This window comes from Fistularia commersonii, chromosome 12, assembly GCF_037954325.1.
Source record: "Fistularia commersonii isolate RoL2024-O1a breed Wild chromosome 12, RoL_Fcom_v1.0, whole genome shotgun sequence".
NCBI lineage: Eukaryota > Metazoa > Chordata > Actinopteri > Syngnathiformes > Fistulariidae > Fistularia > Fistularia commersonii.
Window position 1 is genome coordinate 16,253,587 of NC_141295.1, and position 17,654 is coordinate 16,271,240.

Consider the following 17,654-nt stretch of genomic DNA (forward strand, 5'->3'; position numbering starts at 1 on the left):
ATTCAAAGCCCTGGGCTGATTTTGTTTTTTTTTTGTTTTTTTTTTTGCCTGCGTGCATGTGTGTGCTGGGTGGTGGTCCACAGCCAGCTGTCAGCACCGCAGGGACACCACACTAATAGGGACTCAGGGGGCCTCGGTCCATCACAAGTATGTTCACTGACTGCACTATTTGGCCCTTAAAAAGCTGGCGCTTCAGAAACGCTGCCCTCCGGTCTCCTTTGCTGATCCCTCAACTCACGTGGAAAAAAAATTTGGCGAAGAAACCAAAATTCTCTTCCCTGTAAAAATCCCCTTTGTGGACGCGTGCGACCGAAATGCGTACGATCTTTCGGTTTCACAAACACCTCCCTAACGAACAGAGGGCACCCTTTTCCAAATAAAGGCTTTATTTGTGGTCGGTAGCAGAGTATCGGAGGTAAATATGAGGATGAAAAAGGTCGAAAAGCGCAGCGCCGGCAGCCAACTCCGGCTTTTTCAGACTACAGTGGAGTGTGTGTTGTATGCGCCACTCACCACTTGCATGGCTGAGCTTCTGGGAGGGTGGGGTTCAATAAGCAGCTGGCAGGGGGTCTGCCCGAAACTCCTAATTTGAGACTCCACAGCCTGAGGACACAGAACGGGAAAGAGAGAGATGGAATGGAAAAGAAACAACAATCGAAAAGAAACTGTGTGAAATCTGTCAGCATTCCGTCTGCAGTTTGAATTATTCTATACCTGTAATGAATGGGTTTTGTAAAATGACCCCAAAAATAGTTATAGGGGCTCACATTTTAAGTGATATTTACATATCATATCAGTTACAGTGTGCCTCCGGCCAAAAGCCCCCTCCCAAACATTCCCGCATAGGTTTGAGCGGAACTGTATTGAATGTTTTTTACAGAGTTTGAGACAAGTATACTGATTTCATCGTGATCAATCAAGCTATAAGTTTCTTTGTGATCATTATGAATGTGATTTGAAGGGGGCGGTCCTGGCGTGGGAGTGGGGGCTGTGACATCAAACATTGTGAGGCCAATCCCCGTCCAATATTTATCGCACCACAGCGAGATGCGAAAATATGTAGCCCCTTCGTAACAAACATCGACAGCAGATTTAATGAGGCGGGGCGCATCTTGTGTCCGGCAATTCAAATCGTGACACGGAAAATATTTGCATATTCATCACATGAATTTAATGGCGAGGACGGAGTATGTGCCATTAGAGAAATTTAATGTGGTCATTTTTTTTTTTTGCTTTTCTTCCAATCATTTCAGACACACGGTCCAAAATCCGGGTATGTATCTGTTTATGTTTTCATGCATTTGCATTGGGGTATCCTTAAAATAAATCAAAGATCGGTGTATGCGAGCGAAGGCAAGGCGGGGAAAAAAAAAAAAAAGCACTAGCATTGAAGCAGAGATATAAACACAGTCTTTCTCCCTGACACGTGCGCACACCCACAGGCCAATTCATCCTCCGCAACCACACACAGAATCGGAGGAGGGCAGGGACAGGTGGGCTTCTAAGCGGGTCAGGCGGTGTTAATGAAGAGGTATAGGACCATAAATGTCAGAACCGACGCCGGCCGAGAAAACTCTGGTTATCATCACGCAGCTCAGTGTCGGGCCGGCTAGCATGGCGTGATGCACGCCCACACACGCACGCACGCACGGGGCTACATAAGGCTAGGCAGATGTTCTACTCTCATGCACGAAGTGAGCTGAAAATAAAAAACAAAACAAAAAAAAAAAAACCAATTGTGTTTTTGAAGAAAAAAAATCACGTAACAGTCAATCCCGACAGATCATTAATGCCCAAACCCCCGTGCGAAAAAATCTCTGGAATTTTTGTGTAATCATACACCGTCTAAAAAAGCGATAATGCGATTTCGTAAAAACTCGAATCGGATGAGTGTAAGCGGTTGACAATAGGACGGCTCGGCGGGCGTGATAAAAGAGAGGTGAAATAAAAATGAGTGAAACATAGTGTGATAGATGGTTTACAAAAGCCTAGACGGAGAGAGAATGGCCAACACCAAATTATGACAGGCCCGTCAGTGTGTTGGTGTGCACTGTGACTGGCTGTGTGGGAGTGACAGCTTGTGTGTGTAGGCTGAGATGATTGAGCCTGACTTGGCGAAGCCTGTGAGAATGAGCTCATAGTTGAGGCCTGCATATGGTATTTCCATGAGAAAAAGAAGGGGGAAAAAAAAAAAAAAAGGTTGGGAAGTTGGTCTGCTCATACATATTGTCTGAAACTAACCAGAGACCAGAGGGGCGTTGAGATGAAGTGATCTCAACTGTCTTTTACGAGGTTTCTTCAGCTTCTTCACTGTGAGGAATCGTGCCCCGAATCGTCCGAGGATCGGGACGCCGAGAGGGTTATTTTTTGTTTTGCTTCTGTTTTCCTTTCTCGGCAAGTTACGCGTGAAAGTATACTCGCCAATGCCGTTATGCAGAGCTATACTTCTGACACGATTAGCCGTTTGCGTCTGGATAAAAATCGATGTATTCAGGCGCGTAAACGAGGAATTTTATGGTTATTTATTAACATCCACCCTTCTCTGAAGTGGGTTTGTCTGATGCACCAAAAAAAAAAAAAAAAAAAAAATCCCCATTCTACTGTCTGACAAAACGCTTTCAAGCCTGGCATCACCAGCCCAAAATCGCCAGCCCAAATTGGCCTCCACGGTTGCTGCCAGTATTTTACAACCCCGGTCGTCCCCGGGCCTGAGCTGCCACACAGCTGCTTTCGGCATTTTGAGTTTTTTTGTCAAAAACAGAAAAAACAGAGCAACCTCCTGCGCCGAGGTCGGGTTCGTCCTCAGAAAGCAGTTGTTTTTAATGCATCCATCGCGGTCGTCACCCCGTCCATGATGTGCGACCGCATCGTTCTCTTTTGGGTTCTCCTGCCCACTTAAAAAGATATTTACCAAAGCAGCCAAACAATGTTTCCCAGAGGGAACCCGGGTGTCTCCTAAGTTTATTTTAGATTCCTGTGGAAAATGTCCACTAGGAGGGACTGGACATTCCTCCGACCTCCTTGACGAACTGAACAACACACGATTGCCCCGCTGGGAGTCCGAAAAATGTACGCGTCTCACCAAATATTACTGCAAACAAATCATTCCTCTCAATGAAAAGTTCGAGGTTGATAGTTAACGCTTGTGTTTTTAAAAGGGGGTGGGAGAAAAAAAAAACAAAACAAAAAAAAAAACGAAACATACGTGTCATTCAGTACTGACACAATAGCAGATTTCCCCCCCCCCCCAAAAAAAAAAAGTTTCCACTTCAGCAGGAGCAGCCATCTTGTCTGTGCGAGAATGCCTCGGGGGTTCTGGGCGTTCCGGCTGCCTTTCCAGTCTTTGTATCAGATCTACCGCTAATGAAATAACTGGTTGTGATTGCCCGGGTACGGTGGAAACCGTAAGAAATCGAGATGAACGGGGAGAGCGGCAAGACAAATCTGCGGAGTGAAATGGAACTCCGGGTTGGACAAATTCGTCCGGTTACCAGACTACTGTGTTTTAAGCCCCTGTCAAATTAAGACCCCCGTCCGAAAAGGCCCTCTTGATTGGGATTAGGAAACCTCGGGTCGCCGAGGGGCGGCGTCCACGTCCTCAGCAGGTTCGCTGCGCTCAAAGCACATGATCTGATAAACATATCTGGAGCAAGCTGATATGAGCTGACTGGGAAAGTAAGGGGGGGTGAAAAGCGGATCACTTTCACATACCTTTGCCTCATTATCTGAAACGATGGCGACGTTTGTTATGAAAGTCTGACTTCTCGTCACCAGACAATTAAAAATTGGGTCAACGGGTCCCCTTTAATAAATTTACACACGCAGAAATAATGCGGCGGGCAAATAGGATGAAACAATCAAATTGATTCAATATGTTTGCAAGATGACATGAAGCAAAAAAGCCAAGAGGAGCCGCTATTAAGCAATCCCTGTGGTTTGGTGCTGGCTCGGCAAAAAGGAAAATGTAGAAGATTTTAAAACAGTTAACTTGTTAATAGCAGACTCTGTGGTTTCTCATTGAGGCTAAAAGTGCATCTGCTGCATGTTGACACAAACTATCGGTCGATTTTCACGAACTCACACACGGCCGTGTTAACTTACAGGGCTGGAATACAAAGAAAAAGACATCGGGACATTGTTTTTAAGCAACACCGCCGCCAGAGCGACAATATGCTCGTATTTTCCATCTCGTCCTCGGCCAGCCGGCGAGGGGGAAATCATCGCACCGTTCAAGGTCAAAGTGCCTCGCCTCTCCTCCGCCGATAGACCAGAACATTTTGTTTAAGCTAATGTGTGGAAGAGACTCCTCGAAGCTACTCGACCTTTCTTCATTAACGTACGCTCTGACATTTATGAGGCTGCGGTGCATTGAAAAGTGGTGAAGTCTAGGTCAGAATGTCCTATCCTGTATGCCAATGCAATGCTCAGGTGATTATATGGGGGGCTATCCACAAGGCCAATCTCTTTTGGGGGCGCTGGCCCATGTCTGATGACGGCTTTCTATATTCTATACATTTAAATGGCCGAGACGCCCTCCGCTCAGATGTCAACGCGCTGGAATTTGATTTACTCGGCCGGTTGACAAGATAGATTGCCATGTAAAACACACTGCGTTTATGCAAATCGAAGCATGAACTTTATTTCACCGATTACAAATGAAAAGAATCAGCTCCCAATGGCCTGTGTTAAAGACAATATTAGGTGCTTTGGTTTTTAGAAAGTGATTTACCCTCCTTTATTATCCCATTGGTGAGCAACTTTGGGTCCATTTCAAAACAGGTTCTCCCGCATGCATACATTTCCCTGTCTTCGGCTGAATCGCACAAACCCCGTACAATTACGGCCGAGTTCTGTGTTATGTTGCTGTTATGGAAGGCTGTGGGATTTTTCCATAATCACAACCGAAGGCGGGGAAGCCCTCTGCAGTGATGAGAAGGCAACACGGGGCGTGTTTCTCTTTATTCGCCGAGAGGCAACACAGATGTGAATGCATGCCATGCACAGGGCCGCGGCCATATTCACATCAATGGAACTGCGCGCGCGCACACACAGACACGGACACACACGTGCACACACACACACTTTTCCAGAGGGGGAGGTTTGGGTTCGGATTTAACTCGCAGCGCAGGCTGGACAGGAAGTAATCATGCGTCTGCAACGGTCTGCCCAACATGCCCCGAATTGTGTTGAGATATTCCAAACTCTCTCTCAGAACAGAAATGCACACGTAAACAGAAGACTGCGTCTATTTATACTGATGAACCCGCACACATATGCGTGTACGCGGAAATACAGAAAGACAGGATTCATACAAGTGTATGTATGTGTGCTTCATACATACATACATATGGCCAACGGGAGCAGGGAAAAAAAAAAAAAGATCCCTCATCCCAATTTAATTACCTCTCTAACACATGCACATACAAACTCAAATCTGTGACCTTTGCCGCTTCTGACAATAAACAGCCACAGGCCTGTCCTGACGCAGCCTAGCCTGGCCTAAACCACAGCTCAGACTGAAACAGTTGTCACTCAGTAATGGCGGACTCTAGGGACACTTTCAGACCCAAAGCTCTTATCCTCAAAGCTCCCGTAGACCTCAAGCGGCCTCGGTGCCCGGCGGTGACGAGGCCCAGGCCCCGAACCTAATTTCCACCTTGTGCACAGACAGGGCACGCTTCCTTCCACACAAACACGGTTGAAGTGGAGCATTGGCTTAGCTCACAGGGATAACACCGCCTCGGTTTATTTAACTAATTAAAGTGCTCACATCGAGGTCGTTTTTGAAAAGTGAAGGCTAGCAGATTAGGCTCACGCCGGCAGAGAGTGACTGGGAATCAACAACGACAAATTCTCGGGCCTGGAAATTTGTTTACACAAAGTTCAAAGTGAGCGTAGCAAAGTATTGGGCTAAATATGACAGTTTGTGATTGTCAAAAGGCGCACAACTGAAAAGGGAGCAAAAGGGTAGGATCTTAAATGACAGTGACGGCATTGAGGATGTTGGTATCGATCTGGTGACCATCAAAACCAGTCGGACTCACTAAATAGCTTAAAATCCATACGTAAATCTGTCACACGTCAGAAGGAAACGGGTCGAAAAATCTCTATTGAATTAACTCACTTCCTTGCTTTCTTTGCAACACATTTCTAAGAAACGAGTTGCACATATATTGGAAGATGGACCGTTGCTCAAGCAAGTGCACATATAATTTTCTTTGTGGTTGAATCTTAATTAGGCGATATGGTTTAGTTTTGAAAAAAATTATTGGGATTTAAAAATCGGGAAAACTGTTTTGGCACAGCAAAAAATAGCTATTTATTGCAGAGTCTAAATGGGATACAGGTAGTTTTACGGTCAATCCCTGCATAACCAAAATGCGGTCAGCTGCATCTCTTGCTACGGGTGATTTATTTACATAGCAATTTCAAAAGGTAGATGGTGCTGCATGCAGAGCATCATGACCAGCAGTGGATGAAAAATGTAAAATGTGGCATGCGTTTCAAAAATGTGCATTTCCCACTCATATTTACCAAGTGGATGGCACTCCATACAAACACACACACACACACACACACACACACACACACACACACACACACACACATATGCAATTTCCTTCGGGATTAATAAAGTTGTTCTTATTCTTATTCTTATATATATATGTGTGTATATATACACATATATATGTGTGTGTGTGTATATATATATACACATATATATACATATATATATATATATGTGTGTGTGTGTGTGTATGTATATATATATAAATAAAAATTAGAAATGTTTTTGTCTGTTTGAAATGCTACGAGGAAATAATGAAGTACCAGTGAGCGTTCATGGATGAGCGTCATTGCTAAACAAGAGGAATCTGTAATGGGCTTAGACTGAGTGTGTAAATGACCGGTACACCCTGGTAATGAATGCGCATGTGTGCCTGTCTGTGTTTGTGTGTGTGTGTGTGTGTATGCATGTGGCTAAAGGCCAAAGCACATCTGGATGGGAATTAGGGTGAATGAGGTGATAAATCAAAGATCTACCCTTGGTGCCCGCGATGCTTCAGTCAGCAAGCATGAAGGACAGAAGAACACTGGAGGAGAGCGGCTTCAAAGCATTTTCATAAAACGCGGATGGAGGTCCAAGATTTGCAAAATAATGCTATAATAATGCTATTTTCCCCACAGTTTGAAATGCAAAGTGCCGGTAAAACGGAAGAATTCTACAAGTTTCCACGTCTCAGCAGTTTAGCGGGGGAAATGTTTATTGCCAAAATAACTGATGGCCTGTCTGACTGAGGCTAACAAATTGTGTTATTCTTTAGCGTAACAAAGCCCACTGACTTTATCCTGATAAGAATAACAATAGTATGAGTGCCACTTTTGGCAATGCACTTGAAGACATTAGAAATGCTGACGTGAGCGGGGTCAATCATCTTGCTGCTGGCGGTCCGCCTTCCACAGCGCGCCGCCGGAGTTGTCAGGAGGTTGTGCGGCTGGAGGGAGAGCCGGCTGTGTTTTTCTTTTGGGCCCTGCGTTTTGCACGTTGCCGATGTAGTTTGTAGTGTATGCGCCGCAGTTCAAAGCGGGGGCATGAATAATGGATGCGAGCCGAGGAGGAGGAGGCTTTAAGGCGCTAAAGTGGAAGACTCGGTGGAGTGCTTTCAGAAGTATCCGACCGGGGGAAAGGCTTTATCAGCATGCACGCCCGTATATCGTTCGCTTGCCTCACGTGCCGACCGATTCGATACGGCTAATGGCATCGACAATCTCCCCAAACCGATGCGGTGGACAAAGAGACAGTTCTGAAATATCATCAGATAACAACCGTTTGAGAGCGCTCATGTTCAGCGGTACTTCTTGCCACGTGTGTCAGCTCCGGCTTTCAGGAAAGGGAAATAAACCTGTGCATTACTTGCACGGCGAGCGACGCCACCCAGCCTCACCTCTCTAAGCATGGGGTCGTTGATCGAGCTGAGGTTCACCGCGCCTTCGTAGGTGAGATAGTAGAAGACGTTGAGAGCTCTGGCGGCTTCGGGGCCTTGCTGCTTGTACCCGAAGATCAGATCGATCCACTGGTGGAGCTGGCAGGACACAAACTCGCTCTCCAGGGCCTGTAAACGGAGGAGAGAACAGAAGATTATGAGTACTGTAAACGTCGACAGATGCACGCCATTTACACACCAACTGCTACTCAATAAATACGTTCTTCGTGCCATTACTGAACGGCAGTTATCGTTAATGCCCCTCAAAGATTAATTCCTAGGAGAAAAGCGGAGTATCCCGCTAATTGTCCCGCAGACAGAATCTGCCAATGATCTCTATTATGAACAAAAAGCACAGTAAATCCATATCTGATCATGTGGGAGCATCAAAACATTAGAAGTGTTGTAGTTCATTAGGGAGCCGTTTCGGCATCTGTCTTTGTTCTTTTCTCCGCCGGTTGCCGAGATACCGCCGCCGCCGCCGCCGCGTTGCTCGTCTCCGGGTGTCTCAGCGTTGCCATAACGCTGCGACACGAGCCGTTTTCTCTCCTCATTAGCCAGCCAAGGAGGGAAAAAACATTTATGGTTTCCTCATAAAAACAGGCAATTGTGCTAATTTGTGTAAAAGCTGCCGGTTCACAAAAGCCCTCTAAACACGACCAAATTAGAATGAGGCAGCCCTTGATTGTCATTGCTGTTCTGTGTCACATTAATTTCTGAAAAAACATTAGCCCGAACTGCACTTAAATGGTAATTTATATCATTTAAATTTTTACTGCGGGGACCGACACATCCCTCACTTAAATGTTACTTTCTGACAGCTCATTCAGCGTCTAATTCCCTTCCAATCTCTTAATTACTTATTTTCACTCAGCGAGGAAACCATGGGTATAAAGGAGGCGACCGTCTGGAGGTAAAAGGACATCGCATAGCAACGCAGCTACTGTACCAAAATTTGATGACACAAATTCTGAGATCTAAAAACTGACACAAAGTTAAATGCTGAGAATAGGATGGAAATTATATTATATGACAACCCATATACAATGTGGATCAGCATCAAATCGGCATATGGACCAAACGCATGGTTTTTGCTGCATTTATACATGAAGGCTGAACCATTATGGATAAATTACACATGTTGTAAATATCTGTCCCTTATCAAGGGTTAGAGAATATCAAGAGTGGCATCTTTATGTCATTAGCTTTTTCATCTTTTCATGCAGCATTTAAGCCATTTGGGTATCTCAATGACTAATCAAATATACTTCCTTACAGGAGAAAATATGATACATTGTGCTCTGTGTAAAAAAAAAACTCTTTTCCATGCGTATGTGTTTGTATTATTGATCTTCTCCATTGCATTAACGAGTCAAAAAGTAATTTTCGGACGAGGTCAGGCTCATTGAGGTCATGATTCTGGCATGACGGTGAATTATGAAGGACAACAGAGGTCCTATGAAAAAAATGACACAATCGCTCTAAATACAGCCTTGTCATGAAGACTGTAACATCTTTCTCCATGTATTGGTGTGTGTGTGTGTGTGTGTGTGTGTGTGTGTGTGTGTCCACGCACGCTTGGCAAAGAAAGAGTGCGAGAGCAAGAGAGATCAGTTCATTATGTGCAACGGGTGACCTCTGACAGGCCGCGCTCTGCTTTTTCTAAAAGCCAAGCCGGGGCTGATGGGCATTTAATGTGGGCCGCAATCTACTGTCAATCAGCACGAGGAAACAAAGAGCAGCCACGTTATTGTATCGCTCTCTCAAGAGGCCTACTTTTATGGAAATCAGTCGCATTTGGAGAGGGAGGGAATAAATGTGTTATTACTGCTTGTATCAGAGGATGTATGATTATTATTGAGTCCACCTCCATCCATGTGATGAATGGTAGAGCTGGTCTGAAGTCTGCGCATAGAATATTTAACTTCAGTTGGCAAAATCTCAGTGATTCAAATAATATCTGCTTCTTGCATTTGGGGAAACAGAAAAAGGGCCTCGATCACGTCTCTTCAAAGCTTTCACCAAAACAGAAGGATGATGGAACGGGGGTAAAATTAGAGCCATGTTGTAAAGATCAGACTTTACCGGGGTGATACTGCGCAGCTCTATTCCTGTCCCAAACCGATGAACCAACATCAATGAGTCCAACTGAGGTCCGATGGCAACATCTGAAAATAAGGCACTATTGGAATCTGCTCCCATATAAAATAACCTTCGATACAAATCTGTTTGTAAAAAAATTTTCGAGCAAATTATGAACGATAAGAACATTTGTTTTGGGTCTGAAAGCTGCGAATTAGCGTGGGTGGAAAGGTCGCACCGAATCCTACACAGTTGCTCGCCTTATCCTTTAAACACAACATAAGGTGCTGCGTATTCTTTCCCTTCACGGCGGATGGAAAAAAAAAAAAAATGCATGTTGGGATTTTCGGCTACCGGGTAGACAAGGATCGTGCATCAAGCACAGGAGTCTGGCGCGTAGCGGGATCCAATTATCAGTGTGCCAGGTGAGCGTGTTGTGGAGTGCCGCATTGTTGGAACGGTGGAGCAGAAGGTTGGGGCAGATAGCAGATTCCTGAGGTGGGATCTGGTGCCACTTCAACAAGACGCAGGCAGGATTATTGATGGGCCAATTAGCATCCACAGGGGACGCTCTGATAATTAATGAATAATTTAGTGTGCCTTTATGTAAATGCTGATGGGGGGGGGTTAGTGGAATCCCACATTTCTATTGTTTGGTGTTGACAAAGTACACTTTTGAAGTCAGTATGTTCCCTTTATTGTTTCCAAAGGCAACGGTAATTCGGTATATTCTCTTGTGGAAAATTTTAAAACTTTTGTTTAATACGTTTATTACCATTAAAATATTCATACCTTTATTTCTCTGTAAATTCCCTGCATTTTTCTTAGTCAGAGACAGGAAGTCAAAAGAGAATGTAACCTGATAGATATGATTAGACGGCGTGCCATTCGCCACAAAATCCGTATCTGCGCTTTGAATGAAAAAATGAATTGAAAAAAATTAAAAAAGAAGAATCAACAAATGAAAGTCTGATTAAATCTTTGCCAATTCTTAGAGTGATCTTCTCCAGATTGAGGATTTCAGCAACACGTTATTCTTATTATTAGACCTGGGCTAACAAGTGATTGCTGTTAAACCAGACGGGAGACGTTAAACTGCAAATCCCCTGTCCTGCAGCACAAAACTGCAAAGCGGGATTTATCTCGAGATCCTTTCTTTAGATTTTCCTATTTGCAGATGGGTGTGATTTATTCTTATTCTCCCTCTTCTTTTTTTTTTTGCCTCCTCCTCGATGCCGATGTTTTCCCGGTGCATAAAAGTGCAAGTGTCTCCCCACGGAAGGAGTCGGCGGGCGTTGCACCCGGCCTATCAGTGAGGTTTCTGTCCCCGGCGGTGGTTTGCGGTTTGCTTTATGGTCCGGATTGCGCTGGATTTCACTTTGCCCTTAACGAGGTGACACTGAACGCTTTCCTCCTTCCCTCACTGGTCCCAAGAAAAAAAAAAAAAAAAAAAAACCTTTTAAAGGACTTATGGAGAGCTGTTTGTAAGGATGTTAAAATGTCACTTAACAAATCAATCCATTCATCTGCGTGCAAGCAGTACTGCAAAGGCATGGACGTGTATGCACGTATGTCACCGGCGGTGTGGGTGTGTAACCAAACACACACATTTTATGAGCGTTTTCAGAGGCAAACTGTTGTCCTTTGTATTGATTACGCATAAATAAGCCAAACACTTGTCCGTTGTGTATCCGCTCTGAGCCTGTTTAAGAATAAGCCGATCACAACATCCTGTAAACCTCATTCGGAGAACCTTACACTAAAACATCTGGCGCGTGGACACGGAAAGGTAAAGCAGCAAAACCACCAAACAGCAGCAGGCCAATAAAAAGATATGGGTGCAGTTTGTTCAAACACATTCTAAAACCATCATCAATACATTTATTATCTGTTATTTCAACTGCGAACCTTCCTCTAAATTCAATAGCTCCCTTTTTATTTTATCTTCCAGTCAGTTTCTCCCCTCATTTCACTCCAGCTCTCGTTTTTTTTGTCGTTTTTTTTTTTTTTTTTTTTTTTTCACCCCCTCCACTTCTACTTCCAGTCATCTGATCTTTTGAATCAACTCCGCTGGAGTATGTGCCTTGCCCCGAGGTTGACAGGCGCTCTGATTAAAGGGCTTATTAGCTCGCTGTAAATGAGAAGCCGATTGTCATTCTGAGTCGAGGAGGGAAAGCATGTAGCCGGCCAGGAGAGAGGGGGGCCCCCGAACATGCAGGAGGAAAACGAGGGGGGGGGGGGGGGGAAAACAGCAACGGGTGACGTAAGGAATGAGAACCTTGGAGCAGCCATGCAGCTAACAAACCATTTCCTTTATTCTCGGATTCGCATACGCGGAGAGCGAGAACCCCAGATGGGTTGTGTGTGTGTGTGTGTGTTACTTTAGCCCACCCCCACCGCTCTACTAATTAGATAGGTCAAAACTGTGAGAGTTCTGGCTTTGGGTCAACAGAGGCAGTTGCTGGCAAGTGGAACCCGAAACTCTAACCCCAACTCTCTGCTCCCATCCCTCGAATTATCCCTCGCCCACTTGAAAAGCAAGAATATCATGTTATGGAGTGAAAAGAAGCAGAATGAGCAGTGATTGGGAAAGTATCTCTCCAAAACAAACATGTCATAGTGGATTTGGTCTTGGTCAGAAAAATGGCATAGCGTGAATTGCCAGAGTGCACTAAGTGGTCCAATTTACAGCGCAGACAAAGGAGTAAACAATACTGATTGAGAAGTAAATGTGTGAAACAAATGACACTGACTCAGCCTCAGATGACAATAATGCTGTAATGCTGCTGTCAAACCTTTGCGTAAATAAATATGACAGGCATGATGAATAAATGATCATTTGTAAATGTTAAACTTAAGATTGGCAATTATTAATGCCGAGAAATGAAACATAATGTTTTTGCATGCTGTATTATATATATATATATATATATATATATATATATATATATATATATTTATATATATATATATATATATTTTTTTTTTTTTTAAGTCAAGGAAAACAGTTATGACAAAATAGCAATTTAAAATACGATTGTTGACACAAACGTAAGCTACCACTAACAAGTGTCAGGCGTCCACCAGCAAAGCTAGGAAATACATCGGCAGTGACATAAGACACATCAACAATGGGATCAAGTAAGCAAAAGCTAAGTCAACAGTGGGAGCCAATTACGCTCTACACACTACTGAAGAACTTGGAGGGGACTGAATGAAGGACTGTTTGCGGAGCTGCTGAAAAGAGCATTGTTGTCTCAGATGATTATAGAGTCGGACTGGAGGACTGGACACTTTTGTTTCAAGGTGTGGAGGCCTCCAACACGGAGGGGAGATGATTACCGAGAATAACTCAGCTGGCCAACAACCCGTCAAGGAGGGGGTTCGTTTGGCACGAGGTTTTATGAACTGCACCGCATGTTTGTTTGCGTGTGTGTGTGTGTACTGAGGGATAAGGGGTAGGGTCTCTGGGTACAGGTGTGTATCCACCTGGAAATGCATTGGTCACTTTCCGTTCTGGCATCTGCTCCGTGGGTCACAGCTGGACACCTCTACGCACGAGTTTGCACTCAGAAAGCATCTGAGGACACATCAAGCTCGTATCAGCGTGATCATAATTTAATATTCTCTGGGCCACATGGCGCTATTCTTGCAGAGATCTAAAATTCAAATATGGTTGGGGCCACTTGAGGGACTGGCATCACTATTTATTCTCCTCTATCTGCCCATCTAGCCATTTCAGTCTGCTGATCTGCGGCCGATGTCGGTGTCAGCAGTCGCAGAACCCCGTCTCCTATTATACAACCCTGCGGGGCCCGAAAGCCGTCCGGTGCCATATCAGGTTTACTATCCCTCCATTTTGTTTTGCAGCCACTGGGACTGTTTACCGGTGGGAAGCGTTTCCTCGGCTGAGGCCGTCCAACTCGCTTGGATCCAAACAAATCATGAACGTAGGCGAGGACTAAAATAAAAATCGACTGATAAATGGAGATAGGGCGAGTGAACCGTGAAGCACCGGCCCGTCTGCTGAACCTGCGCCGATGAGTCAGTCTGACTCGAGCTCTGTCTCACCCTCACTCGTGAACAAGACATCAAGATGCTTGACCTTCATTTGTGTTAGCAACGTTCTGCCAACACGGCCGGGAGGACGGGCGGAAGGCGGGAGGGTCTGCACCGTATCCGAGCAGAGAACCGAACCTTCGTAATCAGGGTTGCCGACTGTCATCGCGAACAACTCCTCCAGGCCCTGCTAGATGTTACGATGACGTGAGCCTTAAGACGCTGCATCTTTTTCAACAAGCAAAGTCGCAATCTCGTCCCAAAACAAGACAGGCCTTCATTTAGATGAAGCTCACCTGTCCGAAGAGCACAAAACAACAGCGACTGTGAGTTCTGCCACTAAAGACATCAACACCACTGGAATGTACCTGGACTACAAATACTGCCAAAGATACAAAGCTCTTATTCCACTTGTAAAGAAACCTCATGGGTCATATCAAAAAAAAAAAACAACCCGGTAGCCCGGTAACTCCCGGAGCAACCCCTACTGCACGCCCCGAGGGATGCAGTCAGGCACCTTCTTTGGTTCCACAAAAGACATGAAACTGGATGAGTGAACTCCCGCAAATCCTACAGGGGATCCCCGAAGGTGAAAAACCCCAGTTCATCCAGGTTGGAATCTGCGTTGCTCATGAATCAAAGTTTCAACAACCAGCCTTAGCTTCCTTTCCTTTCTCTGGAGGGCTGAGCAGTACTAACCTCCCCCCCCCCACACACACACACACACATACACAGTTAGAGCACATCTTACACACACTCAAACAAAAAAGTGTATTGGTCAGGTTTGTGTTTTTCCCTCCGACTATTCTGCAGGACACTTTCACTTGTGTTTAATATAAATCAAGCCCAAAAAGGAGTGAATCTAATTCCTTCTCTCTCTGTCCCTCACTGCAAGAATCAAAATCAAAACAAGACAACACTTTTTATGAGGGACTCAATAAACAAATTAATACTATGCTTGATCTTTGACGGATTTGACCGACATATCTGCATGCGTGGTCGTCCGCGCTCCTGCACGCCAACTCGAAGCGGGCGATCGGTGTTAAACCGTTTTGGAGCAGCAGTCTTCTCCTTGGTCAGCAGCTTTACAAACATTTCAATGCCCGCTCCATCCGTCTATTTTTTATCATAGTGCTATTTCTCCGAGAAAAAAAAAATCTATGCGCTCCCTTCAAAATAATTTAATAAAAATCGGATGAATAATCATCATCATCCTCATCGTACGTTGCACGACTGTCATATAAATTGTGTTGTTTTTCAAACAGACGTTACAGCGTTTATCAGCGTGACAAAATAACTTTGCAATGCAAGCACGATCTTCAGTTTAAGGTTCTTTGAAGATTTTGCTAGGAATTTGTGTGTATTTCAGTTTCTGCTTCCAACCGAAATGCGTCTGTAACTGTTTTGAACCAAAGCGGATGCACATATTTGTGACGGGCCACAGAGGGGGGAAAAAAAAAAAAAAAAACCCAACGTCATTTCAACAGAAGCCAAAAGTGACAACGGGGATGTCGAGGAGTCTGACGGGCATCGTGAGACGAAAAAAGCTGGATCGAAAGAGTGTGAAATCGGTATAAAGTTGCGAAAAAATATGTCCGTGGAGTTTGGCAGATGTAAAAAGATAGCATGAGAGGGTGTAGGAGAAGGGAGAAGGACAACATTAATGAGTGAGCATGTCAGCAGCAGTAGATCATCCCATTTCTCAGACTCTAGTCAGCCCACTCCATTACGTCATAAAAGAGGAGGATGAAGGGGGGGGTTCGAGGAGAGGGGGAGGCTCGTAAAACACAGAGCACACAGTAAACATGTCTGCCCTTACGTATGACAATACCCCTACAGTGAGCGCAGCTTGACATTAGCCAGATAACCCCCAACCCCACCCCATATGCAAGTTCCCATCCAACAACGCGGCTTTCAGCGGAGACACCGGGGGAATAGATTATCGCCGGGCTAACATGGTAAACTGTGTTCTGTTACACGAGGCCACATTGAGCGAGACAACGTTAAGATTCTCACTCACTCAGTCATTTCGCTATTGCATAAGTACATCTTAGCGGTTAGTGACTGACGCTGGCAGTGGTTTACCTCAGCAGACACGTAAATCTCCACGGGGTTTCGGCAACAATAAGATGCGGAGACCGGTTGGATCGAAAGTATATGCGTCCCAGCGGGTGTCTGATTTGAGTGTGGCATTAGAAAAGAGGTGAATATAAAGAGCTATGATCTTTAACTTTGTGCAGCTGATGGTCTTGGCCATCATATCTGGCGGGAATGTCTGTGGGAAGAAAATGTGGGATCCTGTTTTCGTTATCCCGGCCCCGCACTCCCTCGCAGTTTACACACACGCACAAACCATAGATAAAAAAGGACACGCAATTTTTGCAGAGCGCGGAGCGCTACGCGGATCCGAGAGAATGACCTCATTAGATGGCAAATTAAGCACCGGGAAATATTTTCTAGCTTGATCACAACCTGGAAGGATACTGGACTTGTCAGCCATGATGAAATAGTTTTGGTAAGTGTGAGGAGCTGTCAGCACATAAAACTGACAAATGTCAGAGAAGTACTTTCACATGGGCTGACAGGTTGAGTAAATGACCTTTGGATCATATTAGCATGACCTTTGTCAGTTAGCACCTAGCAGCCATTAAGAGGTTTCCCACCGCAGGGAAAGCTGCTGTGTTTGCGGGTCACCGGCATTGAAAAAGTCCCGGAGTGAAAAAGTGAAATAACGCAACTCCCAAACTGATAATGAAATAAAATCATGACATTCCAACCCCAGGTCTGCATAAGGGCTGGGCCATATTAATGATGGGAGATCCCGTGCCAGTAGGCAATGTGTCCTCACAGAGATTTTGCAAGACCGTTTCCCCCGGCTTGTTCTCATACTCTTCTCAGCCCTCGCACGTCACGAATCCTAGTAGGATAGTAATAATGTAAATACAGAGCTTCCACACCGACGCGCTACAAGGGAGGAGCATTTATTGCTCTGCAGTTGCTTCTTACAATCCAGATAAAAAGAATAAAAATGGACCAAACGTGAAGATATCTGGTGCGGATGTTTCTGTCCCGTTTCTCTTCGGAAGATGTTTGGCGGCTCTTTACATTTGAACACGTGCGATGATGGATTTGAACACGTGCATTTTTTTCCCGTTAGTCGGCATAAGACATCGCCATGGCGACGGACACTCGGCTTATTGACATTATGAATCGTGGGTACGTGGAAAAGCAAAAAACTCATCGGTCTCATTTTCACTTCACCGTACGCAATATTTGGAATGAACTGAAGAGAAGGCGGAAAAAAACATGGATATATTTACGCCCCGAAAAACAAAGAGCCACGATGCACTTTCAATGAAGTACAATTACTCATCCAGAAATCCAGAAAGATAAATGCCAATACTTCTTTTTCTACTCGCTTCCATTTTCCTTTGGACTTTCCACGTGTTAATTCTGTTTTTTTCTTTCCGCCCAGAGCCATTCTTTGCTGGCTAGGTAACACAGAACCCTTTGCGTGGCATCAGTTCC

General features: G+C 44.8%; 1 protein-coding gene across 9 annotated transcripts in view; it reads right to left on the reverse strand.

Annotated features, from left to right (window-relative positions):
- lrba (LPS-responsive vesicle trafficking, beach and anchor containing) overlaps nucleotides 1-17,654 on the reverse strand; it is a 180,614-nt gene that overhangs the window by 18,045 nt on the left and 144,915 nt on the right. For all 9 annotated transcript variants that reach the window (XM_086157382.1, XM_086157387.1, XM_086157386.1 and 6 more), the window contains 2 exons: nucleotides 7,947-8,114; nucleotides 514-603 (listed from right to left, as the gene is read on the reverse strand). In XM_086157382.1, the coding sequence (XP_086013508.1) occupies nucleotides 514-603; nucleotides 7,947-8,114 (258 nt within the window). The remainder of the gene's footprint in view (nucleotides 1-513; nucleotides 604-7,946; nucleotides 8,115-17,654) is intronic.